Source organism: Agelaius tricolor, unplaced genomic scaffold, assembly GCF_023055355.1.
Source record: "Agelaius tricolor isolate 1412-34295 unplaced genomic scaffold, bAgeTri1.0.p SCAF_3, whole genome shotgun sequence".
Lineage (NCBI taxonomy): Eukaryota > Metazoa > Chordata > Aves > Passeriformes > Icteridae > Agelaius > Agelaius tricolor.
Genome location: NW_027269263.1, coordinates 69,558,823 through 69,585,431, shown reverse-complemented (window position 1 = coordinate 69,585,431; position 26,609 = coordinate 69,558,823). Strand labels below are relative to the sequence as shown.

Below are 26,609 nucleotides of genomic sequence, written 5' to 3'. Positions count from 1 at the left end.
TCCCTGAGTTCCTGGGAAGGTCCCTGAGTTCCTGGGATGGTCCCCAAGAGCCCAGGATGATCCCCGAGTTCCTGGGATGCCCCAGCTGAGGACGGTCCCCAAGCAAGGAGGCTCCTGGGGTGGTTCCTGTGCCAGGGGATGATCCCAAAGCTGGGACACCCCCATGCCCTGCACGGTGCCAGCCCGAGCAGGGGATGGGGCCCTCACTCGGGGCCCGTCCCTCTCCTGGCATCTCCGATATTTCAGCTCCACCAAGGAGCGGCCGCAATTTCCCGCTGGCCTCGTCCCGCGTAAGCCGAGCGGAGCCAAGGGCCCTGTTTAAAAATTTACATCTCCTTCTTGGGTTCCTGTGCCCAGGCTGGGATGGATGGGGCTGGAGGAGGCTCTGGGATGGTGCAGGGGGCCAGGCAGGGCAGTGCTCAGTGGGGGCTCAGCAGGGCTGGGCTCAGGGCATGGATGGATGGAAGGATGATAAGGATGATAAGGATGATGAGGATGATGAGGATGATGAGATATTGATGTGCAGGGAGCTGCATCAGCCAGGGAACCCTCTCAGCACCTTCTCTAGCCAAACCCTCCCTGTTCCATGAGATCCTGGCTCCAAAATGGGATGGAAGTTCAGGGACAGGCAGGGGGAGCCTGGTTCACCCTGGTGGGCATCACCCCGGGCTGGGATGAGCAGGGATGAGCAGGGATGAGCATCCCGTTCCTTGGGGTTGGGGGTTTTGGGGTTTTTTGGTCTGGAGCTGTTGGATTCAGCATCACCATGCTCAGGTGGGGAGAGGAAAATGGGATGGAGGGAGGAGTTGGGGAAAAGAGCTGAAAATTGGGAAGGAGCAAAGCAGAGAGGGAGGAACCCCGGCTCCAAGAGGCTCAGAATCACTGGATTTGGGGAAAACGGAGACATTTGTCACCAAACGTGCCCTGAGCTGGGAGTGTTCTCTGCAGGGGCACTCCTGGGGTGTGACAGGGGCAGTGGTGGGATCCATCTGGGCAGGTCCATCCCGGCTCCAGCCCCACCATTCCAGCCGGGCACACACACACACACGTGTCCCGCAGGCCACGGCTCGCTCCCTTGGCACATCCTGAGCTGGAATTCGGGTCTGAATGGAGGAAGGAGGAGCCAAAGCCTTCCCCACACCCCCCTGCCCCTCCTGCCCTTCCCGGGGGTGCGGAGGGGCCGTGTCCCACGGCAATGTCATGCATTAGTAATGGCCACCGATCCCATCCGCCGGCGCTGACGGCATTTCTTCCAGCGGCAGGAACAATTGGGCCGTAACCGGAGCCGGCCCGGGGCCGGCCGGGAGGCTCAGGTGTCCCCCGGGGACAGCGGGGTCACCACACGGGGCCCGGCTCGTCTGGGTGCCCGCCTGGGCTCGGGGGCATCCGGATGGACACACGGATGGACACATGGATGGACACGCGGATGGACACGCGGATGGACACGGGGATGGACACGCGGATGGACACGCGGATGGACACGGGGATGGACACACGGATGGACACGCGGATGGACACACGGATGGACACACGGATGGACACACGGATGGACACGCGGACGGACACACGGATGGACACGTGGATGGACACGCGGATGGACACACGGATGGACACGGGGATGGACACACGGATGGACACGCGGATGGACACACGGATGGACACACGGACGGACACACGGACGGACACACGGATGGACACGCGGACGGACACACGGACGGACACGCGGATGGACACGCGGATGGACACACGGATGGACACAGGGCACCGTCAGGCTGGGCAGGATCCCGGAGATCCCTGGGGCTCCCAGGGTGGAGTGTCCTGGAGTGTGGCACAGGGACGGAGCCAGGAGGGCTGGGAGTGCCCCGGAGCCACCAGGAGCAGCCCCAGGAGCAGAGCCCCGAGCAGCGGCCACGCTGGGCTGTCCCCGTGTGTCACAGGGGCTGTGGGTGGCACCAGCCAGAGCCTGACTGGGGTGGCACCCACAGACCCTTGGGATGGCACCCAGAGACCCCTGGGGATGTCACCATCCACAGGCTGATGGTGATGGCACCCAAATCTTCACAGGGGTGGCACCCAGGTCCCCACAGGGATGGCACCAAGCAGCAGCCAGAACCCAATGGAAATGGCACCCAAACCCCTTCAGGATGGCACCCAAAACCCCACAGGGAGAGCACCCAGAACTCCAGAGTCCTCAGTCCAACGTTCCATGGGGACATCACCCAAAGCCCTGTGGAAACCCAGAGACCCACGGGGATGGCACCCAGAACTCCACGGGCTGGCAGCCAGAACCCTGTGGGGCTGGCACCCAAAATCCCTGAGGGGTGGCACCCATTGAAAATGGCCCCAAAGCCCCTCTGGGGTGGCACCCAGAGCCCATGGGACACCAAAAGTCCCATGGGAATGGCACCCAAAGCTCCTTGGGGACAACACCCAAAGCCCTGCAGTGGTAAAAGCCAGAGCTCCATGGGAATGTCACCTGGGTCCCATGGGAATGTCACCTGGAGTCCCATGGGAATGTCACCCGGAGCTCCATGGGAATGTCACCGGGGTCCCATGGGAATGTCACCCAGAGCTCAAGGGGAATGTCACCTGGGTTCCATGGGAATGTCACCTGGAGCCCCATGGGAATGTCACCTGGACCCCTATGGGAATGTCACCCAGAGCTCAATGGGAATGTCACCTGGGTCCCATGGGAATGTCACCTGGAGTCCCATGGGAATGTCACCCAGAGTCCCATAGGAATGTCACCCAGAGCCCTATGGGAATGTCACCTGGGTCCCATGGGAATGTCACCCAGAGAACCATGGCAATGTCACCCACAGTCCCATGGCAATGTCACCCGGGTCCCATGGCAATGTCACCCCACACGGATGCTCCCAGAGCCCCCGAGGTGTCACCCACATCCCCGGGAGCCCCAGGCCTTGCCCTTTGACCCCGTCACAGACCGGCCCGGGTGGCACCTCCGGGAGCAGGAGCAGCGCCTGCCACCAGCTCTGTCCCCCCGTCACCCTAACAGTGACCCCCCAAACCACAGCCACGCCCCGAGGGGGACAGCGGGGACAGAGCAGCCATGGGGGCACTGCCGGGGGACACCCAGGACCGCGCCCGGCTCTGCCCCGGACTGGGAGCCACTGGTGGGGCACGGGGGCCACCTGCCGGGCAGAGGGGACAGCGGCAGTGCCACCCCCGCTGGCCCTGGAGCCCCCGAGGGAGGGGACACAGCGAGGGGCGCGGCACTGTCCCCCCTGCCCGCCCCTCCGCAGGGACACAGCCCGGGCACAGCGGCCGCAGGAGGTGGCCGGGGACAGTGGAGGTGGCCGGGGACAGTGGAGGTGGCCCGGGGACAGTGGAGGTGGCCCGGGGACAGTGTCACAGCCCCGCTGGCAGCAGGTGGCACTGGCGTGGCACAGAGCCGCCGGCGTGTCCCCAGGCTGGTGACAAACAGCCCCGAGCCGGGGAGGAGGAGGAGGAGGAGGATGGAGAGGAAGGTCGGGCTCAGCTCCAGCTGCGCGGTGGCAGCTGCGGGGGTCAGGGCGGGTGAGGGGGGACAAGGGACGTGCCAGCCCTGTCACCTTCCCCGGCCCTGCACAGCCCCTGGGGTCCCTGAGCTGCTCCCCCCGTTCCCCGCACACCTCATCCCAAATGAGGAGTGAGCACCCAGCAAACAGCCCCTCCGCCTAATTAGCAGCGTTAATTAATGACACAGCTCCCGGGAATCCCGGGCAGCCTCACCTGGGACAGCTCCAGGAGACCCCGGCATCCAAGGAATGGGAGCAGTGGATGCCTCGTGGTGCCTCATCCAGCCCCAAAATCCCAAAAATCCTAAAAATCATCTTGGGGCCGTGGCTGTGCCACAGGGACGGAAGGGCATCACCTGAAGAGCTGCGAAAGGAATGGGTGAGGTTGGAGAAGCCCCAGGAGCATGAGCCTCGCCACCATCGCCTCCAGGCGGTCACTGCAGGTGGGGAAGGGCCCGGTGGTGCCTCCGGGGATGCAGAGCCCGGGGCCGTCCCTGCAGCCCAAACACCAGGCAGATCTCAAGGTATGTACAGATTTTATTAAAAAAAAAAAAAGAGGAAGTTTACAGTTGAATTATACACAGCTATTGGAGAGGTTATACCCAGAGGAGAGGCAGCTGTGCCACTCTACCAACACCAGGAAAAAAAAGAGGAGAAAAAAAGGAAAAAGAACAAAAACTCAACCCAAGGGCAAAACCAGCCCCAGATCTCTGCTCTCACCTGACAGGAACCCAGCACGGGGGGGGGGGGGGGAATTGTGGCTGTTGAAAGGGGCAGCAGGATGTGGAGGAGGGGGGGAAATGGGAAAAAAAGGGAAAAAATAAGAAAAATAAAAAAAAGAAATAGTGAAAGATATCCCAGGTGCAGGGAGGAGGGAAGGGAGCACACACAGTGAGGGACGGGGTCAGGCTGGTGGCACAGCTCTGCTCCCTGGGCCAGCATCCCTGGGTGGGGACAAAGCCACCCCTGGGTGGGGACAGCTGGGGCAGAGGGGCCTGGCAGTGCCCACCCGGCCTCTCCTTCCATGGAAAACCTCGGGGCAAGAGGAGAAACAGCGGGGGCAGGGGGCAAAGGCTGCTCCCAAAGCAGCTCCAAGGGCTGTGGCAAAGCTTGGCAGTGAGGAGCTCAGAGCAGGGTGACGCCACCACCGTGGGTGAAGAAGAAAACCACCCTGAAGATGGGAAAAGGAAGGACTGGAGATCATCAAATAAAGCTCTTGCTCCACCATGGTTCCACATTTCCATCCAGATTGGGTGGGTGAAGTTTTACAGACATCGTTTAGTGAAGGGGAGATTATTTTGGGGGGAAGAGGGAGATTTGGGGTGAAAAGAGAAGAGGTGGGAGATGCAGGAGGGGAAGCAGCAGCAGGGTCTGAGGGGGGACACAGGGGAGCCCCCAGCCCACCCTGAGCACCTTCCCCTGCACCCTTCCCCAAGCACTTTGGCAGCTGCTTTCTCCTCCCAGGACAAAAGCTGGGCTTGGTCTCAGCCTGGGAAGGGCTGGGAATGGGCATTTTTGGGGCTGAGCCACCAGCGTGGAGGAGCTCAGTGAACCCATCCCGTGGTGTCTCACAGCCAGCTGTGCTTTCCCAATTTTTGGGGTTTTTTTTGGGAATCCCAGCTTAGTGTTTCCCATCCAGCAGTTGGATGCCCTAAATCCACGTCAGGGGAATGATGGAGATGAAAAACCCTGCAAGGGAAGGGGGTGAGGGAATTAGAACACTATTTTTATACAATATTGAAAAAATACAAATTTTTATTGTGATTTCTTTTTTTTTTTTTTTTTTGGTTGCCTTTTTTTTTTCTTTTTTGTTCTGTTTTTTGTGGTTTTTTCTCATTTTTTGAAGCTTTTTAAACTGAAATCACCACCCAGCACTTGACTCTACTCCTAAGTAGCACCTACAAGTAAAGGTTTATAGCACAAGCAAAACTGCCAGGGCAGCAGGAAAGCGAGTTAAACGTGGCCCCTCCCTCCCCAAATTAATGAGCAAACAACGTGCTAGATAAGAGTTAATTACATCATTACATGTTAAATAATTAATATTACCCTCCAACAAGCCACAAATGCTAGATAGAGAACTTCAGCACAGTACTAGCCACAGCCCTACACCACTGCTGGGAGAGGATGGGGAGGAGGAGGAGGAGGAGGAGGAGGAGAGGGAAAACCTTCGCTTCGTGCCCGGAATTAACAGAAAGGAAATTCATGGTAGGTTTTTTATTAAGGAAATTCATGCCAAAGCCAAGTGGGACTTGATGGAGTTTTTGTTTTCTCCCCCAAAAGCAACAGAAATAAAAGGAACTGATTGTGCTTTATGAATCTGAGGTGGGGTTGGGGTGTCCCAGCCCCAGCTCGGTGGAGTCTCGAAAGGAAAAGGAAACGAAGCCCAAGAATTCTGGGGAAATGCAAATGTACCAGTCTGACATTCAACACTCTGCTCCAGAGCCGCTCAGGGTGGGTTGATTTCTTCCTGCAGGTCGCATCACAAATGAAAAGATCTTGTCCAAACCCCTCCAAAAATCCCCAAAAGAAAACAGCAGGTAACATTCAGCTTTAAAAATTCATCTCAGCTTGAAGCTCCAATGCACAATTATCCCAATTCAAGTATCCCAAGGAGATATTTACTTATCAGATTTCTAGGAACAACAGCAAAAATAAAAAAAAAATCTCTCAGTTTGCTGCAAGACACCAGGAGAAATCCAACATTCCAATTCCCAAACATCCTGGAAAAAAACCCCAAAAAACCAAAAAAACCCAAAAAACCAAAAAGGAAAACCAAACCAACCAACAAAAAAAAAAAAACCAAAGAGTGAATTCATTTGCTTCCTCAATTGGTGCTTTTTAGGCTTTTTTTTTTATTCAGCTCAAATTTTGTGTGGGTTTTTTTTTTTTTTTCTAGATAATTTTCTTTGTTAACTCTTAAGGAATTTTTATCCTGTTGTACACACACAAGCAGATGGGAACCAAGCTGGTGCAGAAGGGGGAGGAAAGAAAGATTTAAAAAGAGGAAAAAAAAAGACCAAAAAAGGAAAATCAAAATCGGTGCCGATGGATTCGTGGACTTGGGCCAACGGGACAATTCCGTGGAGGAGCTGAAGCTCTGGCAAGGCCAATCCATCTGGTCAGAGGAGAATTCCCAGGACACAGCCAGCGTCTGTCAGGTGTCTGAACCACACTTCCAGCAAAAGAGGAGGGGGGGAAAAGAAAGGAAGAAAAAAACCCCAAAATGCCAAAGCCAAGTGGGAGCCATGGAAGGGCAGCGGTTCCAGAGCGGGGCAGAGCAGGAGCCGGGCTCCAGGTGCATCCCAGCTCCAGGAGCTTCCTCCTCCTCGTCCGTGGCTGGTTCTGGGTGGTTCTGGGTGGTTCTTCCCTCCCGGGCGGAGCAGGAACAGCCCCAGCTCCTCCAGAGGCCCCGCAGGCAGCTCCGTCCCGCGGTTCGGGAGGGCAGGGAGGAGCCGCGGCTGAATTCCGTCCCAGCGAGTCCCGTGTGCTCCGGGCCCCTCCAGGCCTCTGCACGGCGCCGCTCCGGGGCTCAGCCCCTCCTGCTCACGGCCAAACACGGCCTGGAGGAGCCCCTTCCAGCCCCTTCCATCCCTACAGCCCCGAGGGTTTGGACCTGGAGGGAACACCACCGGCATCTCAGGCGGAAACAGCAAATCCCACAGCAAATCCGTCTCTTTTCTCTACCTTCTGGTTGGATTTTTGGGGTTTTTTTGCTAATTCCCCCCTCCCAGGGCAGCTGTTTGGTAGCACACCAAAGCTGGCTTGGCCAAATGGAAAATCTCAAGGCATGCATCCTGCATATTGCTACCAGAATGGAATGTTGGGAATGCTCTAATGCACCTCGGGAACCGGGACATGACCGAGAAAACCAAGACCTAAAGGATGATATATATATATTTATATATAAACACACACATATATATAAATATATATATATAGCTCAATGCTAGAATTCATAAAAACCTTGTTTAGTAATAAAAAAAATTGCTTTGTTTAAATATGAATATTATAGTCTGCTTCTCATGGTTAGGAAATTAGAGTCTCTCTGAAAAGCAGGTGGCCTCCTCTACTACAACTCCATGTCCTGAGCCTCATCTTCAGAGAAGTCAGACATGGAGCTCTCGGATGAGCTGTCCCCGGTGCCTTCTTCCTGTTCTTTTAGTGCTTCTTCTGTTGCATATTTCTGGATGTATTCTGGATGGCAGAGGAAAAAAAGCAAAAAATGGGATGTTCAGGGATAGGTAATCAACAGCTGCGGGATATTTGAGAAATCAGAGAAATGATTCCTTATGGAATTGGTGTAAAATATATATATATATATATATATATATATAAAAGAAAATATATGTATAAAAATATATAATAGACATTTAAATAGAAATATATATATTTATGTATAAAATATATATATATTTATGTTGTAGAATATAATTGTGAATAAAAATTATCATGAAATAGGATAAATGACCATACATGATTTATCAGTATTAATTTTTGTGGTCATTTAAGTATATGAATTATAAATGGCACGTTTGATAAATCAGAGAAAAGATTTCTTATAGAATTGTTGTAAAATGTATATATATAAGAAAATATATGTATAAAAATATATATAAATATTAAAAATATATTTTATATAATATATGTATATATTTATGTTGTAAAATATAATTGTGAATAAAAATTATCATGAAATAGGATAAATGACCAAAAATTATCACAAATTTAATACTGATAAATCATGTAATATATAAATGGCATGTTTGATAAATCAGATAAAAGATTTCTTATAGAATTGTTGTAAAATATATATATAAAAGAAAATATATGTATAAATATATATATTTAAATATATATAAATATATATATTTTTATATAATATATGTATATATTTATGTTGTAGAATATAATTGTGAATAAAAATTATCATGAAATAGGATAAATGACCATAACTTATCACAAAAATTAACACTGATAAATCATGTAAGTATATAAATTATAAATGGCATGTTTGATAAATCAGAGAAAAGATCTCTTATAGAATTGTTGTAAAATAAATATATAAAAGAAAAATATATATAAATATATTTATATATATTTAAATATATATAAATATATATATTTTTATAATATATGTATATATTTATGTTGTAAAGTATAATTGTGAATAAAAATTATCATGAAATAGGATAAATGACCAAAAATGATCACAAAAATTAATACTGATAAATCATGTAATATATAAATTATAAATGGCATGTTTGATAAATCAGATTAAAGATTTCTTATAGAATTGTTGTAAAATATATATATAAAAGAAAAATATTTAAATATATATAAATATATATATTTTTATATAATATATGTATATATTTATGTTGTAAAATATAATTGTGAATAAAATTATCATGAAATAGGATAAATGACCATAAATTATCACAAAAATTAACACTGATAAATCATGTAAGTATATAAATTATAAATGGCATGTTTGATAAATCAGATAAATGACTTCTTGTAGAATTGATAATGTAAAATACAACTATTTTACATAATAAAAATAAATTAAATAAAATAAAAAACATATAAATATATATATATAAATAAAAATTATTAAAATTATCATGAAATAGGATAAATTATCACAAAAATTAATACTGATAAATCATGTAATATATAAATTATAAATGGCGTGTTTGATAAATCAGATAAATGACTTCTTGTAAAATACAACTGTTTTACATAATAAAAATAAATAAAAATAAAATTGAAAAAATATATAAAATACATATAAATAAATAAAAACTATTAAAATGATCATGAAATAGGATAAATTATCACAAAAATTAATACTGTTAAATCATACAAGTACATAAATTATAAATGGCGTATTTGATAAATCAGATAAATGACTTCTTGTAAAATTGATAATGTAAAACACAACTGAATAAAAACGATGAAAATTCTCATGGAATAGGATAAATTATCACAAAAATTAATTCTGATAAATCCTCCAAGTACATAAATTCCAAATTATCCCATTGCCCAGAGCAGCAGCTGTGGCTGCCCCACCCTCAGCAATGTCCCAGGGCTTGGGGCAGCCTGGGCTGGTGGGGATTCCCTGGGATTTGGGTGCTCTTTGAGGTCCCTTCAGAGCCAAACCATTCCCGGGCTCTGTGGCACATCCTGGAGCTGGCTGCTCCCTCCCCAGAGCTTTCCCAGAACTCATCTCCCTCTGGAAAAGGGGGAATCCCAAGGGAGCTGCTGTTATTCCTGGCACACTCCCCCTCTGTGGGAACCTCTGGAATTCCCTCTGGGGTTATTCCAAACCCACCCAGGCTCTGGCTGGAGCAGCTCTGGGAGCTGCAGGCCCCAGGCAGGACTGGAGGCCACCAGCACCTCCTCCCTGGCTGCTCCAGGGGACATTCCCACCTGCAGGCTGTGCCTCCTCCAGCCCAAGCTAAAACTCAGAGCCCTTCAAGCTTCACATGCCACTTTTTTATATCCAGGAAAGCTCCTGGGCTGGGTTTTTTGGGAGGTTTAACCCAGGAAAAGCGAAATTTCCAGGGAGTTTCCATGATGAGTATCACTGATTGGGATTTGTGTGGGGATTTTCAGTCCATCAAGGAAAAAAAACCCCAAAATATCTAAATAGTGCCAGAGCATCTCCCACAGAAGGGTGCTCAGGAAGGGGAAGCCTCATGGCACCAATTCCTCCCAGGAAAAGCCCACTGGGTTCCTGTGTCCCAGAGCCTGGAGCAGCAGGAAGGAGCTGTGCTCACAGCCCTGGTGTTCCAAGGGACCCCACTGACACCTGGGCTGGCACAAGTGACCCAGACATGTCCTGAGCTCCCACAAAAACCCAGCCTGGACGTCCTCCAGCTGTTCCTCACCCTCCCAAAGGAGATCCCCTAAGAAATCTTCCAGAGAGGAGGCAGAGAAGAAAAGGAATGACACATTTTGGGGCACACCTCTGTGCCTGTGCCCCCCTCCCCAGAGCACCAGGAACAATCCCTGTGCTCCCAGAGATGAAAACAGCAGGAGCAGCAGCAATAAATAAAACATTGGATTTGCACTCCCAGAGCACAGGGGCTGCCAGGATCCTCTGCAGCACTTTGAACGTGCCCAAGGTTCTTTTTTAGAACAGGGGATGGCAGAGTTTTAGCTCCATCCCACCCTTGTCACGCAATCCTGGCAGGAGCTGCTGCACTCAGGGCTCTGGGATTTATGGAACGCGTTCCAAGCACTCCCAACTCCTTCCAGATCACATCTGTACCTGGCTGCAGGGGTGGGAATGAGGGAGCAGGTTCTCCCTTCATCCCCAGGGATGTCCTCAGAGCTTCCTCTGGTGAAATCTGGTTTTTCTGGCTTTTTTCCAAGGGTATTTTTGGGTTCTGTTTTCATGAAAGCCTGGAGGACTCTCAGTGCTGACACTGGAGATTTTATCTGACAGATTATTTTTTTGGTTGCAATTGTTTTGCCCTTCCCTGGTAATAAAAAAGCAGGGAATGGACTTTGGGATACTGAGCAGGGCAGATCTGCAGGGAAGTCTCCACAATCCTGTCAGAGGAATCAGCCAAGGGAGGCTGAATAATTCACAATTTCAATCAAATTTTGAGCGTTCTACCCTCAAAAATCAGGGCATTTCACACCAGAACAGTGACTCCAGGTTTAACCACTCCTGGGTGATGTGGCAGAGCTGATCCCAGCTTTTGGGATACCTGAGCTTTCCCAATTCCTGACCCCTCCCTCCTTCACATCATCCCATGGAAGGGGAAAAGCCAGGCAGAACCTGCAGCCAAGAGCCATCATTGCCTCGGGATGGAATCCCAATTAACTCTGCTAATTAGGCCTCACCTTTAATTTTCTGTTTGTACTCTTCTGGTCGGTGGAGGTACATGGCTGCAGCGTCCCCATTGAGAGGATCTATGGGGTTGGGATAGGCCAGCAGCTGGGGCAGGAACGACTCAAAAATATTGGTGAGATCTGCAAGGCAAACACAACCTTGGTGTCAGTGTCCCCAAGGCAGGGCCAGCCCAAAAAACCACCCTGAACACCCAGACAGCAGCACAAACTCCAAGGGAAACACTCTGGGAATGAGGGGGAATAAAGGGAGGAAAATCAAAACTGAAAATAAAGGTTGATGGAATCAAAAGTGAAAATAAAGGTTGATGGAATCAAAAATGAAAATAAAGGCTGATGGAATCAAAAATGAAAATAAAGCCGATGCTGCAGCTCCAGCTCCTCACAAAGTCCTCATCCCCACACACACATGCTGATAGCCATGGGTTCAGCAAGGAGGGGATGGTGCTGATCCCGACCCTAAATCCTGCCTGGATCTTTGGGGAAAACCAAGGAAAGGGTGGAGAGGGTGGGGAGCACACTGGGAATGAAACAATCCCTTCCTTCACACTGTCCTGGGGCTGAAGCCTCCCAAATGGAAGAGCTGCTCTGCAGGCAAGGACAGGAGCATCCTCTCCCTGCTCTCCTTCCCAAGGATTCCCCCCAGCCCCATTCCATGCACACAAACTGCCCAGGCCAGGAGCAGCTCCATGGAAATCCTCCTTTTGTCCTGATCCAGGAATGAGCACAATTCTCTGCTCCTTTCTCTGAACTGCAAATTCTCCTGTGCCAACAAAAATAAAACTCCTCACAAACTCCTCATGCTGATATCCATGGGTTAAGCAAGGAAGGGGATGGAATTTTCCTGATTTTTAATCCTGGCTGGAAAAATTGGGAAAAACTCCCAACCAACAGTGCTGTGCTTTGGCCTTGCCTGAATTCTTTACCTCTTCCAATCCCTGTTTCAATGGAAGCTCTCTGCCCATGGAGCAGGGCTGGAGCCTCTGAGGCCCTTCCAACCCAAACCATTCCATGATTGTGTGGAAAACACAAAGTTCTTCCAGAGCTTTCCATGATCTGGTTAGCAGCAACCAGCACTAAAAATCCATCAATTGAGGGAATGTGCAGAGCCCCCAGGAATCTGTCACCAAACAATGCAGAGCAGGAAACTGCCCAGGTGCCCGGGGATGCACAAACCCCTCTTGGGAAGCACCAACTCCCATTGCAGAGCTGGGGAGGGCAGGAGCCAGCCCTGGGCCATCATCCCTCCTTGGAAATGCTCCTGCTCTGGGGGATTCCTGTGGGAACATTCCAGAATCTTTGATCTGTCTCTGGTTCCTTGTGCCAGGAAAATCCTGTGGGTGAGCATCTCCACCTGTCCCTGCTCCTGGAAAAAAGCTGGAGCCCATCCCTGAGCCACCACAGAGCTGCTGAATTCAATGCCCAGAGCCCTCAACGTCCCAAAAAGTTCCCCACAAAAGGGGAAGGAGATCTCCAGGTGCTCTCCCTGTGCAAGAGCTCCTCCAGCTCTGGGATGCAGCCACAGAATTCCAGGCTCCAGCTCTGGATGAGGTGCCCAGGTTTGAGAGGAGCTCCTGGGATGGAGCACAGCAGCACCTGGAGAAAGGATCTGAACCCCAAAAGGGACCCCAGGAAGCAGCAGGAGTGCCCTGGGTGGGTATTCCCTGGATCTGAACCCCAAAAGGGACCCCAGGAAGCAGCAGGAGTGCCCTGGGTGGGCATTCCCTGGATCTGAACCCCAAAGGGACCCCAGGAAGCAGCAGGAGTGCCCTGGGTGGGTATTCCCTATTCCCTGGATCTGAACCCCAAAAGGGACCCCAGGAAGCAGCAGGAATGCTCTGGGTGGGTATTCCCTGGATGTGAACCCCAAAAGGACCCCAGGAAGCAGCAGGAGTGCCCTGGGTGGGTATTCCCTGGATCTGAACCCCAAAAGGACCCCAGGAAGCAGCAGGAGTGCCCTGGGTGGGTATTCCCTGGATCTGAACCCCAAAAGGACCCCAGGAAGCAGCAGGAGTGCCCTGGGTGGGCATTCCCTGCCCTGGCACTGCCTGGCCCTTGGCAGCTGCAATTCCCAGGGACTGAATTTGGGCCCTGGCAGCAAAAAGCTGATTTGAGTTGGTGAAATTGGTGCCAGGTGCCTCCCCTTGGCTCAGGAGCCACTGAGGGCTCCTGAGGATGAGGGAGCCCTGGAATCCCTTGGGGCTCACAGGACACCCAGGAAAATGAGTTTTTCCTGAAGGAGGTGCCCCACACCTGAACCAAAAGATAAATTTTGTTTTCCAGCTGGTGGTGCAGGAATTTCAGCCCCAGCACTGAGGAAGGAGCAGGAATTGAACCAAGAGGTGCTCAGGAATTTTTTGGTGCATATTCCAGGTTTCTCCCACCTTGGTTGCTGCTGGAATTCTCTCACCCAGATCCTCTGCCAGCTCTGCCTTAAAGGAATTGAAAAATTCCTTTTTTAAATGCCAAAAGGAGAGGAATTATTCCTCCTTTTCCATTTCTTTGTGAGGTGCTGCTGGAATCTTGGATTGATTTTAGAGGGAATTAAGCCCAGTGTCCCCCTGCAGCTCCAAGGCAGGCCCTGGAATGCTGGAGCACAAAACCACTGGAATTATTCCTTGTTATCCTTTTTGTGGGGGAGCTGATCTCCCACAACAAATCCATGCTGTGATCCTCATCCTCCACCACATGGCAATTCCAGAGTTCCAACGAGGAATTCCAGCTAAAATCAGTTTTCCAGGGAAGAACCTGAAGGATTTGATGCCCACATTCCCCTGGATTTCTTCCACAGAGTGTACCTGGAATATCTGAAATTCCCATTTTTAAACAGAGACTCAGCTGTGCTCCTCCTAACAGCTCCAGCTTTCTCTAAGTTGTATTTTAAATTGATTTGGTTTTTAAATTGACCTGTTTATCCCTAAAAAGCAGATTTTTAACCAGAAATGAGCCCATGGAAACCACTCTGCAGCATCAGAGGCAACACCTCCTCCTAACCTGTAAAAAAATCTTATTTTTCTCGAGATCTTGGCTCGGGGAGGAGTTTCAAATTCAGTAAAAAAACCCAAAATCAAAGGCAAAAAAACCTCCAAGAAGTGGTCAGAAATCATCAGTGGCAGAGGGAAATGCCCAACTCACCGTAGAGAGCTGTCCAGGTTTGATTGATTACATCTAGACATACAGTTCCTGACCTGGAACACACGGAGAAAATGGAATTAACACTGCAAAACACTCTGGGCATTGAAAAACTCCTCACCAGCCCCTTCCCCGGGGCCTGGGATAAGCCCTGATTGATTCCTATTTATGGCCTTTAACCACCTCCATCTTCCCACTCTGCCCAGCAGAAAATAAACTGGAATTGTACTGCCAGGGAAGCTCCACACAGGCAGGAAATGGTGGGGAAATATTTGAGATTTTGCAGGATTTTCCACAAAGATGAAGGAAGGATTTACTCACGCCTCGTCAATGTTGGGATGGAAGATTTTATTCATGAATCCTGCAAGGAGAAACAGAGGGAAATGAGCAGAAAAACCCCCAAAAATGGAATTTTTTTTTACATGAGAAGTCTGGAATTTACAGACCAAGGAGCCAAAGCCATCCCAGCCATAAATAACCTTTAAAATAAGCAGGCACCATTCCCACCCTGGGTCCATTCCCTCACATTCCAGGGAATCCTGAAGTCAGGAAATTCAGGAAAAGTCTGCAGTGCAACCACAAAGATTTTGCTGGATCCTGAAAATTCCTGTCCAGGAGCCCAGGGGAGCTCCCCCATTTGATGAAGTGGGCTTAGAAGGGCAAATCTGAACACAAATTTTAAAATATATTTTCTATCTATTTTCTATATATATTATATATATATATAAATATATATCTATTTTCTATATATAATATATATATAAAATATATATCTATTTTCTATATATAATATATGTAATTTTTATATATATATATATATATATATATATATATATATATATAATATTTTAATATATATATCAATATATTTTTCCCAACAGAGATTTTCTATGAGCTTGGTATCACAACATTACTCTACAGTTATGAGCCAGGGAGGCAATAATTGAAATTTTCCATCAATACAGCAATTAATTCTCCTGTTGGCGCCTCTGGTCTCCTAAAGAACAAGTTTAGGAGGAGGGAGCTCGATGTGGCTTTGTCCACATTTCAGATTTCTGGATTTGAGAGGGATTTTGAGTTGCAAATTAAATTGTGAGACAAATAAAATAAATTTTGAAATAAAAACTAAATAAATTTATTTTGAATTTTTTTAAATAAAAAAGTATATTCAGAATAAAAATTTGAAAATGGTTTCAAGCCTTACAATGTCCCCAACACTTGAATCAAAAGATAAATTTTGTTTTCCAGCTGCCAACTTCAACCCCAAGTTCAGGACATTTGGAAGCCCCAAACACTCTTTTTTATCCCATAAATAATGATAAAATAAAACACATTAATGGGATTATGCACCATCCCCAACCTGTGGGGAAGCAAAGCACATCCATCCAAAAAAATAAAAGTTTCCAATGATGGCTGAGAGCGACTGCAGAACCCAGGATCCCAAACTCCTCAATGGGGGAACCCAAATATCCGGATGTGGGACAAACTGAACATGGATCAGGGGGAATGAATTCCTGCAATCCTGGCTTGGATAAATCACCTGGGATCTGCCCAGAGGGGCGGCTCCAACCAGGAAAAGCTGCTTCAAAACCTGGAGTTGCTTTTTGGATTGAGAATTCACCATAAATCCTCATTTTCCCTGTTGTGCCACCTTTTTATTGAGAATTTGCAATAAATCCTCCTTTTCCCTGTTGTGCCACCTTTTTTATTGAGAATTTGCCATAAATCCTCCTTTTCCCTGTTCTGTCATCTTTTTGGATTGAGAATTTGCCATAAATCCTCCTTTTCCCTGTTCTGTCATCTTTTTGGATTGAGAATTTGCCATAAATCCTCCTTTTCCCTGTTGTGCCACCATCCCAGAAATCCTGACAAGCACAGCCCAGGTGGGAATTTCCCTGAATTCGGCAGGAATCCTTCTAAACTTATGGAATTGAGAATTCACCATAAATCCTCATTTTCCCTGTTGTGCCACCATTTTGGACTGAGAATTTGCCATAAATTTTCCTTTCCCCTGTTGTACCACTTTTCTGAATTGAGAATTTACTATAAATCCTCCTTTTCTCTGTTCTGTCATCTTTTTGGACTGAGAATTGACCATAAATCCTCCTTTTCCCTGTTGTGCCACCTTTCTGGATTGAGAATTTACCATAAATTCTCCTTTTCTCTGTTGTGCCACCTTTCTGGATTGAGAATTTGCCATAAATTCTCCTTTTCCCTGTTGTGCCACCTTTTTATTGAGAATTTGCCATAAATTCTCCTTTTCCCTGTTGTGCCACCTTTTTATTGAGAATTGACCATAAATCCTCATTTTCCCTGTTGTGCCACCTTTCTGGATTGAGAATTTACCATAAATTCTCCTTTTCCCTGTTGTGCCACCTTTCTGAATTGAGAATTTGCCATAAATTCTCCTTTTCCCTGTTGTGCCACCTTTTTATTGAGAATTTGCCATAAATTCTCCTTTTCCCTGCTGTGCCACCTTTCTGGATTGAGAATTTGCCATAAATCCTCCTTTTCCCTGTCGTGCCACCATCCCAGAGATCCCAGCAAACACAGCCCAGGTGGGAATTTCCCTGAATTCTGCAGGAATCCTTTTAAACCAACAGCAACTCTTGCTTCTGACAGGGATAAAAACAGGGAAGAAATTCATGTCTGGGATATTGACTCCATCCATGGAAAAAGCTCCTTCCAGGACTCAAAAAACAGGGAAGTTTTCTTTTCAGAGCAGCCAAAAAAGCCTGAAAAAATCCGCATTTAACCATTTAAATGCTGCCAACCTCCCCCACCTTCATGTGAACCTCAGGAGAGGCACTGGGGATCCTCCCTGCCCAAAGCAGGAGCAGCCCCAGGTGAGTGCAGCACGGAGCCCAGCTGGGACTGAAATCCCTCCCTTGATTCCCAGGAATTGGGACACAATCACAACCCCAGCCTTGCTTGGACTGGGGAACCTCCACAAACCCAAGGCTGAAGCCAGAACCACCTCCAGGAGGAAGGAGAGCTCCAAACATCTCCACGCTACCAAGGGAATTTCAGGAACAGCCTGGCAGGATTCAGCTGCAAGAGCTGGAGCAGATTTACCAAGGGAAGCTGGAGTTCCATCAAATATTTACATTCTGCAGCTCCCACAAGTTGAATTCAGGTCATGGATCCATTTTGCTGGAGCTGAGCTGCAGCGAGCGCTGATCCCGACCCTAAATCCTGCCTGGATCTTTGGGGAAAACCAAGGAAAGGGTGGAGAGGGTGGGGAGCACACTGGGAATGAAACAATCCCTTCCTTCACACTGTCCTGGGGCTCAAGCCTCCCAAATGGAAGAGCTGCTCTGCAGGCAAGGACAGGAGCATCCTCTCCCTGCTCTCCTTCCCAAGGATTCCCCCCAGCCCCATTCCATGCACACAAACTGCCCAGGCCAGGAGCAGCTCCATGGAAATCCTCCTTTTGTCCTGATCCAGGAACGAGCACAATTCTCTGCTCCTTTCTCTGAACTGCAAATTCTCCTGTGCCAACAAAAATAAAACTCCTCACAAACTCCTCATGCTGATATCCATGGGTTAAGCAAGGAATTTTCCTGATTTTTAATCCTGGCTGGAAAAATTGGGAAAAACTCCCGACCAACAGTGCTGTGCTTTGGCCTTGCCTGAATTCTTTACCTCTTCCAATCCCTATTTCAATGGAAGCTCTCTGCCCATGGAGCAGAGCTGGAGCCTCTGTGGCCCTCCCAAGCCCAACCATTCCATGGAAAGCACAAAGCTGTTCCAGAGCTTTCCATGATCTGGTTAGCAGCAACCAGCACTAAAAACCTGACTGGCTCTGTGTTTATTTTTATGGATAAAAAGGACACAGTGCCCATAAACATCCAGCTAGAAATGAAATCCCAAGTTCTACGGGAAGCAGGAGGGAGGGGAAAAATAATTCCCAGCACTGGGGCAGGATGATTGTCACACAGCACATCCCAATGAATGCCCTGTGTAGGATTCCAGGTGAGCATTCCATCAGACAGCTCTGGGATTTTGGGGTTCCCTCCATGACATGGAGCTGAGGTCACAGCAGGGATTCCAGCTGCTGCACTGGTTACAAATCTCTAATTTAATATTTTACAGCAAAATTCCCACAGAACTCCTGGAAAAGGCAGTGCTTGGGAAGGCTGGGAGCAGCACAATCCACACCCTTTCTGTATGGACTCCAGGACTGCCTCTGGAATAAAAGCATAAAATCCACGTGGATAAAAAGGCTTTGGGTGATAACAGAAAAGCCCTGGACACCCCTAAGGAATTCCACACCAGGAAGGGATGCACATGTTCCCACCCTGGAAAACCAAACCTGGGAAACCACTGGTGCTGCACCCACAGCTGGAGTGAGAATTCCCTGGATTGCCAAAAACCCTGGAGGAGCAGGGGTGTTAAATTCAAACCCCAGCTCACCAAAGGCTGGCAATTCCTCGGGGCTGGAAACTGGGAATGGGAAGATTCCCACCCTAATACCTTGGGAATGGAGAAGATTCCCACCCCAATGCCTGGATAACTTAGGAATGGGGAAAATTCCCACCCTAATACCTGGATAATTGGGGAATGTGGAAGATTTTCACCATAACAGCTTGGGAATGTGGAAGATTCCCACCCCAACTCCTGAATAACTTGGGAATGTGGAAGATTCCCACCATAATACCTGGAAAACATGGAAGAGTCCCACCTCAATACCTGGATAACCTGGAAATGGAGAAGATTCCCACCCCAAAACCTGGAAAATTCGGGAAACCTGGAAGATTCCCACCCTAATACCCTGGGAATGTGGAAGATTCCCACCCCAACTCCTGGATAATTGGGAAATGTGGAAGATTCCCACCCTAATACCAGAATGACTTGGGAAACCTGGAAGATTCCCACCCCAATACCAGGATAACCTGGAAATGTGGAAGATTCCCACCCTAACACCGGGATAATTGGGAAATGTAGGAGATTCCCACCCTAATACCTGGGAAACCTGGAAATGGGGAAGATTCCCACCATAATACCTGGGAAACATGGAAGATTCCCACCCTAATACCTGGATAATTGGGGAATGTGAAGATTTCCACCCTAATACCAGGATAACTTGGGAATGGGGAAGATTCCCACCCTAACACCTGGATAATTGGGAAATGTAGGAGATCCCCACCCTAATACCTGGGAAACCTGGAAATGGGGAAGATTCCCACCATAATACCTGGGAAACATGGAAGATTCCCTCCTAATACCTTGGGAATATAGAAGATTCCCACCCTAATACCAGGATAACCTGGGAATCCTGGAAGATTCCCACCCTAATACCAGGATAACTTGGGAATGGGGAAGATTCCCACCTCAATACCTGGATAATTGGGAAATGTGGGAAATTCCCACCCTAATCCCTGGACAACATGGATGATTCTCACCCTAATACCTGGATAATTGGGAAATGTGGAAGATTCCCACCCTAACACCTTGGGAATGTGGGAGATTCCCACCCCAATACCAGGATAACTTGGCAATGGGGAAGACTCCCACAGAATCCCAGGATGGTTTGGGTTGAAGGGCTCATCAAGCTCATCAATCCCCCCTGCCATGGGGACATTTCCCACATTTTCCTGGTTGTTTTTCCACCCTCCAGGCAGAGCTCAGAGTCTGGGAGCTAAGGGGGAAGAGGAAAGGGGGACATTCCCAAAGGCACATCCCAATCTGCCAGCCTTGCCAGGATGACACCAATGTGCTCTGTGCTTATCTGGGCAAAGAACACAGCAAGCACAAAAGAGCACAAAGATCCATAAAAATGAAAATCCAGGTGCACTTTGGGATCAGTTCCAGAGGATTTCCCACCCATCCTAAAGTCCCCACACGTGGATTTGCTCATGGATTGAGGCCAGCTGGACACTTCTCCCTCCCCAGGCACCCAAGAGCCTGCAAGGGAAGTGGTTTTTAAATTGAAATGTTGGGTTTTAAACCCCACTTCAGACCAATTTCAGGGATTCCCTGCCTGGGGAGCCACCCCAAGAAGGCTGAGGACCCGTGGCAGGAGCTGGGGAGAGGGCACCAGGACCAATCCTCTGGGGATGGCCTGGGGATGCTCCCCTTTTCCAGGGATGCTCCTCCCAGCCTGGAGCTTCACTCCCTGTCAGGTCCCTCCTTGGCAAAGGCTCAAATTGATTTTTGAGGGAATTTGAAGGGAGGAGCCCTCTAGGAGCACTCACTAACACAAGGAGTTTGTATCCCTCAGATCCCAGGAGCTTCCCAAAACAATAAATGGAGCACAAGCCAGGAGAAATCTGTGAAATCCTGGCTGGAATTCAATGAAATTAAAAAAAAAAAAAAAAAAATTAAATCCAGCTGCATTCCTGTACCAGCTGCCACAATGCCTCATTCTACACACAAATATATATATATATATATTTATACATATATTCCATATGTTCTGTGCACACACCAGGTGTTCTGTTGGGAAAACACTTGGAAAAAAAGGGAAAACAGAAATGCAAGGGAAAATAGAAATATCTGCACCTGCAGGTAACTGGGACAGAGATGGAGGAAAATGAGAGCTGGGTGTGAGGACACAGAAAATATAATAATACAGATAATATAATATAGAAATAATGATATAAAATTTATAAATATAGATACATTTATAAATTTAGATAAATTTATAAATTTAGATAAATCTATAAATATAGATAAATTTATAAATATATATAGTTTATAAATCTAGATATAATTTATAAATATAGAGAGAGTTTATAAATATTGAGATATTTTTTATAAAAATATGTAGCATATATAGAATTTATTTGAGAAATTGAGGCTCTGGGCATTTTGAGTGTAAATTTTCCAGTTGTGGTATTTGATTATTAACAAATCCTGCAGATTTTAAACTAGATAGTAAATAAATAGTAAATAAATTCCAGGTTGTTTCTGCTGTATCCAAGCAAGGCAGGACATTCCCAGTCTGGATTTCCTCCTGTTTGTGGCATTAAGGAGAATTCACCTCCAGCTCTCTGCAGGAGCAGGGAGTGATCAAAAACACCAAATTCCCACAAATTCCTGTGACCTGGGAGCTCCAAGGAGCCCTCCCAGTCCTCCCCAATTCCTGTTTGGGAAAGCAGGAAAGGAAGGAATTTCCCTGAAGATTTTAAATCCCAGGAAAAGGAGAGAACAGAATCCCAAACCGGGAAAGGAGAATCCCAAACAGGGAAAGGAGAATCCCAAAGAAGGAAAAGAGAATCCCAAACAGGGAAAAGGAGAATCCTAAACAGGGAAAGGAAAATCCCAAACAGGGAAAGGAAAATCCCAAACAGGGAAAAGGAGAATCCAAACAGGGAAAAGAGAATCCCAGACAGGGAAAGGAAAATCCCAAACAGGGAAAGGAAAATCCCAAACAGGGAAAAGGAGAATCCCAAACAGGGAAAAGGAGAGAAGCAGAATCCCAAACAGGGAAAGGAGAATCCCAAACAGGGAAAAGGAGAATCCCAAACAGGGAAAGGAGAGAAGAAAAATCCTCAACAGGGAAAAGGAGAATCCCAAACAGGGAAAGGAGAAAAGAAAAATCCTAAACAGGGAAAAGGAGAATCCCAAAGAAGGAAAAGAGAATCCCAAACAGGGAAAAGGAGAGAAGAAAAATCCTAAACAGGGAAAAGGAGAATCCTAAACAGGGAAAAGGAAAATCCCAAACAGGGAAAGGAGAGAAGAAAAATCCTAAACAGGGAAAAGGAGAATCCTAAACAGGGAAAAGGAGAATCCCAAACAGGGAAAAGGAGAATCCTAAACGGGGAAAGGAGAATCCCTAACAGGGAAAAGAAAATCCCAAACAGGGAAAGGAAAATCCTCAACAGGGAAAGGAGAATCCCAAACAGGGAAAAGGAGAATCCTAAAAAGGGAAATGAGAATCCTAAAGAGGGAAAGGAGAATCCCAAACAGGGAAGGGAAAATCCCAAACAGGAAAAAGCAGAATCCCACAATTATTACCCAGAACTCAGGCAGGGTTAGGAATGGGAAAATTCTCATTTCCATCATTCCCAGTCTCTAAAAATCAGAGATTTCCACAGGAAACTCCTTCCCTATTAATTATAATTATTTTCCAGAGCTCAGGCAGGGTTAGGAATGGGAAAATTCTAATTTCCATCGCTCCCAGTGCTCCCAGTCTCTAAAAATGACAGATTTCCACAGGAAACTTCTTCCCTGTTAATTATAATTATTTTCCAGGCAGGGTTAGGAATGGGAGAATTCTCATTTCCATCACTTCCACCTCTAAAAATCAGAGATTTCCACAGGAAACTCCTTCCCTATTAATTACAATTATTACCCAGAGCTCAGGCAGGGTTAGGAATGGGAGAATTCTCATTTCCATCACTTCCACCTCTAAAAATCAGAGATTTCCACAGGAAACTCCTTCCCTATTAATTACAATTATTACCCAGAGCTCAGGCAGGGTTAGGAATGGGAGAATTCTCATTTCCATCATTCCCAGTCTCTAAAAATCAGAGATTTCCAGAGGAAACTCCATCCTTATTAATTATAATTATTTTCCAGAGCTCAGACTATGTTGGCAATGGGAAAATTCTCATTTCCATCACTCCCAGTCTCTAAAAATCAGAGATTTCCACAGGAAACTCCTTCCCTATTGATTATATTTTTTTTCCAGAGCTCAGACAGGGTTAGGAATGGGAATTCCATCACTCCCAGTCCTAAAAATGACAGATTTCCACAGGAAACTCCTTCCCTATTAATAATTGTAATTATTACCCAGAGCTCAGGCAGGGTTAGGAATGGGAAAATTCTCATTTCCATCACTCCCAGTGCTCCCAGTCTCTAAAAATTACAGATTTCCATAGGAAATTCCTTCCCTATTAATTACAATTATTCTCCAGAGCTCAGGCTGGGTTAGGAATGGGAGAATTCTCATTTCCTTCATTCCCAGTCTCTAAAAATCAGAGATTTCCACAGGAAACTCCTTCCCTGTTAATTATAATTTTTTTCCAGAGCTCAAGCAGGGTTAGGAATGGCAGAATTCTCATTTCCATCGCTCCCAGTCCTAAAAATCAGAGATTTCCACAGGAAACTTCTTCCCTATTAATTACAATTATTTTCCAGAGCTCAGACAGGGTTAGGAATGGGAATTCCATCACTCCCATTCCTAAAAATCAGAGATTTCCACAGATAACTCCTTCCCTATTAATTATAATTATTTTCTAGAGCTCATGCAGGGTTAGGAATGGGAGAATTTTCATTTCCATCGCTCCCAGTCCTAAAAATCAGAGATTTCCACAGGAAATTCCTTCCCTATTAATTACAATTATTTTCCAGAGCTCAGACTATGTTGGGAATGGGAGAATTCTCATTTCCATCACTCCCAGTGCTCCCAGTCTCTAAAAATGACAGATTTCCATATGAAACTTCTTCCCTGTTAACTATAATTATTTTCCAGGCAGGGTTAGTTAGGAATGGGAGAATTCTCATTTCCCTCATTCCCAGTCTCTAAAAATCAGAGATTTCCATAGGAAACTCCTTCCCTATTAATTACAATTATTACCCAGAGCTCAGGCAGGGTTAGGAATGGGAGAATTCTCATTTCCATCACTCCCAGTCTCTAAAAATCAGAGATTTCCATAGGAAACTCCTTCCCTATTAATTATAATTATTTTCCAGAGCTCAGACTATGTTGGCAATGGGAAAATTCTCATTTCCATCACTTCCATCTCTAAAAATCAGAGATTTCCATAGGAAACTTCTTCCCTGTTAATTATAATTATTACCCAGAGCTCAAGCAGGGTTAGGAATGGGAAAATTCTCATTTCCATCACTCCCAGTCTCTAAAAATCAGAGATTTCCACAGGAAACTCCTTCCCTATTAACTATAATTTTTTTCCAGAGCTCAGGCAGGGTTGGGAATGGCAGAATTCTCATTTCCATCGCTCCCAGAGCTCCCAGTCCAGCTTTTATCAGCCTTGCCCACAGCAGAGATAATCAGGATCCCCCAGGAGCCTTCCCCAGGCCTGGCTCTCCCAGATAAGCTGGGCTGGGGCAGCAAAAATGGGAAATAAAGGCAGAAACCCCTCCCCTGCAGCCTCCTGGGAGCTCTCCTGAGCTCCAGAACTTTCCCTGGAGCTGCCCAGCTTTTCCTGAGCTCGGCTCTAGCAGGGATTTGATCCAGCCCAACTCTTGTGGCCAGCAAGAGCTCAGATCCTTTTAGGGAGAAAAACGGGGGTTTTCAGGAAAATGGGGGTTTTCAGAAAAAATGGGGGTTTTAGAAAAATGGGGGTTTTCAGAAAAATGGGGGGTTTCAGAAAAATGGGGGTTTTCAGAAAAATGGGGGGTTTCAGGAAAATGGGGGGTTTCAGGAAAATGGGGGGTTTCAGGAAAATGGGGGTTTTCAGGAAAATGGGGGTTTTCAGAAAAAAATGGGGGTTTCAGAAAAACGGGGGTTTTCGGAAAAATGGGGGGTTTCAGAAAAATGGGGGGTTTCAGAAAAAAATGGGGGTTTTAGATAAATGGGGGTTTTCAGAAAAATGGGGGTTTTCAGGAAAAAATGGGGGTTTTCAGAAAAATGAGGGTTTTCAGAAAAAAATGGGGGTTTTCAGGAAAATGGGGGTTTTCAGAAAAAAATGGGGGTTTTCAGGAAAATGGGGGTTTTCAGAAAAAAATGGGGGTTTTCAGAAAAATGGGGGTTTTCAGGAAAATGGGGGTTTTCAGAAAAACGGGGGTTTCAGAAAAATGGGGGTTTTCAGGAAAATGGGGGTTTTCAGAAAAAAATGGGGGTTTTCAGAAAAAAATGGGGGTTTTCAGGAAAATGGGATTTTCAGGAAAATGGGGGTTTCAGAAAAATGGGGGTTTTCAGGAAAATGGGGGTTTTCAGGAAAATGGGATTTTCAGGAAAATGGGATTTTCAGGAAAATGGGGGTTTTCAGGAAAATGGGGGTTTTCAGAAAAACGGGGGTTTTCAGAAAAAAATGGGGGTTTTCAGAAAAAAATGGGGGTTTTCAGGAAAATGGGGGTTTTCAGAAAAATGGGGGTTTTCAGAAAAATGGGGGTTTTCAGACAAGCCTGAGGAGAAAAATGGGGTTTTTCAGGAAGAGGAAACTTTTGGGAAGGAAGAAAAGGATGAAGACTCTGGGAAGGAAATAAATGAGGTTTCAGCAAGAGCTCAAAGATCTAAAAGGGTGTTTTCTACAAGGGGAAGATTTTGGGGAGGAAAAAAGAGGTTTTGCAGCAAGAGGCAGGTTTTGGGAAGGAAAAAAAAGGATATTCCAGCAACAGGGAGATTTTGGGAAGAAAGAAAGGAGGTTTCAGTAAGATCTCGAGGGGAAAAATGGGGATTTTCAGCAAGAGGAAGATTTTGGGAAGGAAAAAAGCAGATTTTGCAGCAAGAGGCAGTTTTTGGGAAGGAAAAAAGGAGGTTTCAGCAAGAGCTTGAGGGGGAAAAAAAAGGGATTTTCTGCAAGAGGAAGATTTTTGGGAAGGAAAAAAGGAGGTTTCAGCAAGATTTTGAGGAGAAAAAAGGGGTTTTTCTACAAGAGGAAGATTTTGGGAAGGGAAAATTGGATTTTCCAGCAAGAAGCATTTTTTGGGGAAGAAAAAAATGAGGTTTCAGCAAGATCTTGAGGAGAAAAAAGTGGTTTTTCAGCAAGAGGAAGATTTTAGGAAGAAAAAAGGGTTTTTTCAGCAAGAAGCAGTTTCTTGGTAAGAAAAAAAATGAGGTTTCAGCAAGAGCTTGAGGGGAAAAAAGGGATTTTCTGCAAGAGGAAGATTTTTTGGGAAGGAAAAAAGGATTTTCCAGCAAGAAGAAGACTTTGGGAAGGAAAATATGAGGTTTCAGCAAGATCTTGAGGAGAAAAAAGGGGTTTTTCTACAAGAGGAAGATTTTGGGAAGGAAGAAAGGGATTTTTCAGCAAGAGGAAGATTTTGGGAAGGAAAAAAGGGGTTTTCCACCAAGAAGCAGTTTTTGGGAAGAAAAAAATGAGGTTTCAGCAAGATCTTGAGCAGGAAAAAGTGGTTTTTCAGCAACAGGAAGATTTTAGGAAGAAAAAAGGTTTTTTTCAGCAAGAAGCAGTTTCTTGGTAAGAAAAAATTTAGGTTTCAGCAAGAGCTTGAAGATAAGAAAGG

General features: G+C 46.4%; 1 protein-coding gene and 1 long non-coding RNA gene across 5 annotated transcripts in view; both read right to left on the bottom strand.

Moving 5' to 3' along the window:
• Positions 1 to 5,717: 5,717 nt before the first annotated feature.
• Positions 5,718 to 26,609, bottom strand: part of UBE2H (ubiquitin conjugating enzyme E2 H) — a 56,371-nt gene continuing 35,479 nt past the window's right edge. For 2 of the 4 annotated variants that reach the window (XM_071424240.1, XM_071424239.1), the window contains exons 4-7: positions 14,835 to 14,874; positions 14,517 to 14,569; positions 11,376 to 11,504; positions 5,718 to 7,712 (exon numbers count right to left, since the gene is read on the bottom strand). In XM_071424240.1, coding sequence (XP_071280341.1) covers positions 7,588 to 7,712; positions 11,376 to 11,504; positions 14,517 to 14,569; positions 14,835 to 14,874 — 347 coding nt within the window. In that variant the 3' untranslated portion in view covers positions 5,718 to 7,587. The remainder of the gene's footprint in view (positions 7,713 to 11,375; positions 11,505 to 14,516; positions 14,570 to 14,834; positions 14,875 to 26,609) is intronic. The other 2 variants (XM_071424242.1, XM_071424241.1) reach the window with 1 other exon arrangement.
• LOC139588623 (uncharacterized) lies at positions 15,382 to 25,419 on the bottom strand. Its single transcript, XR_011678758.1, has 2 exons — positions 19,400 to 25,419; positions 15,382 to 19,245 (listed from the first exon to the last, which is right to left on the bottom strand). It is a non-coding gene; the product is annotated as an uncharacterized lncRNA (long non-coding RNA).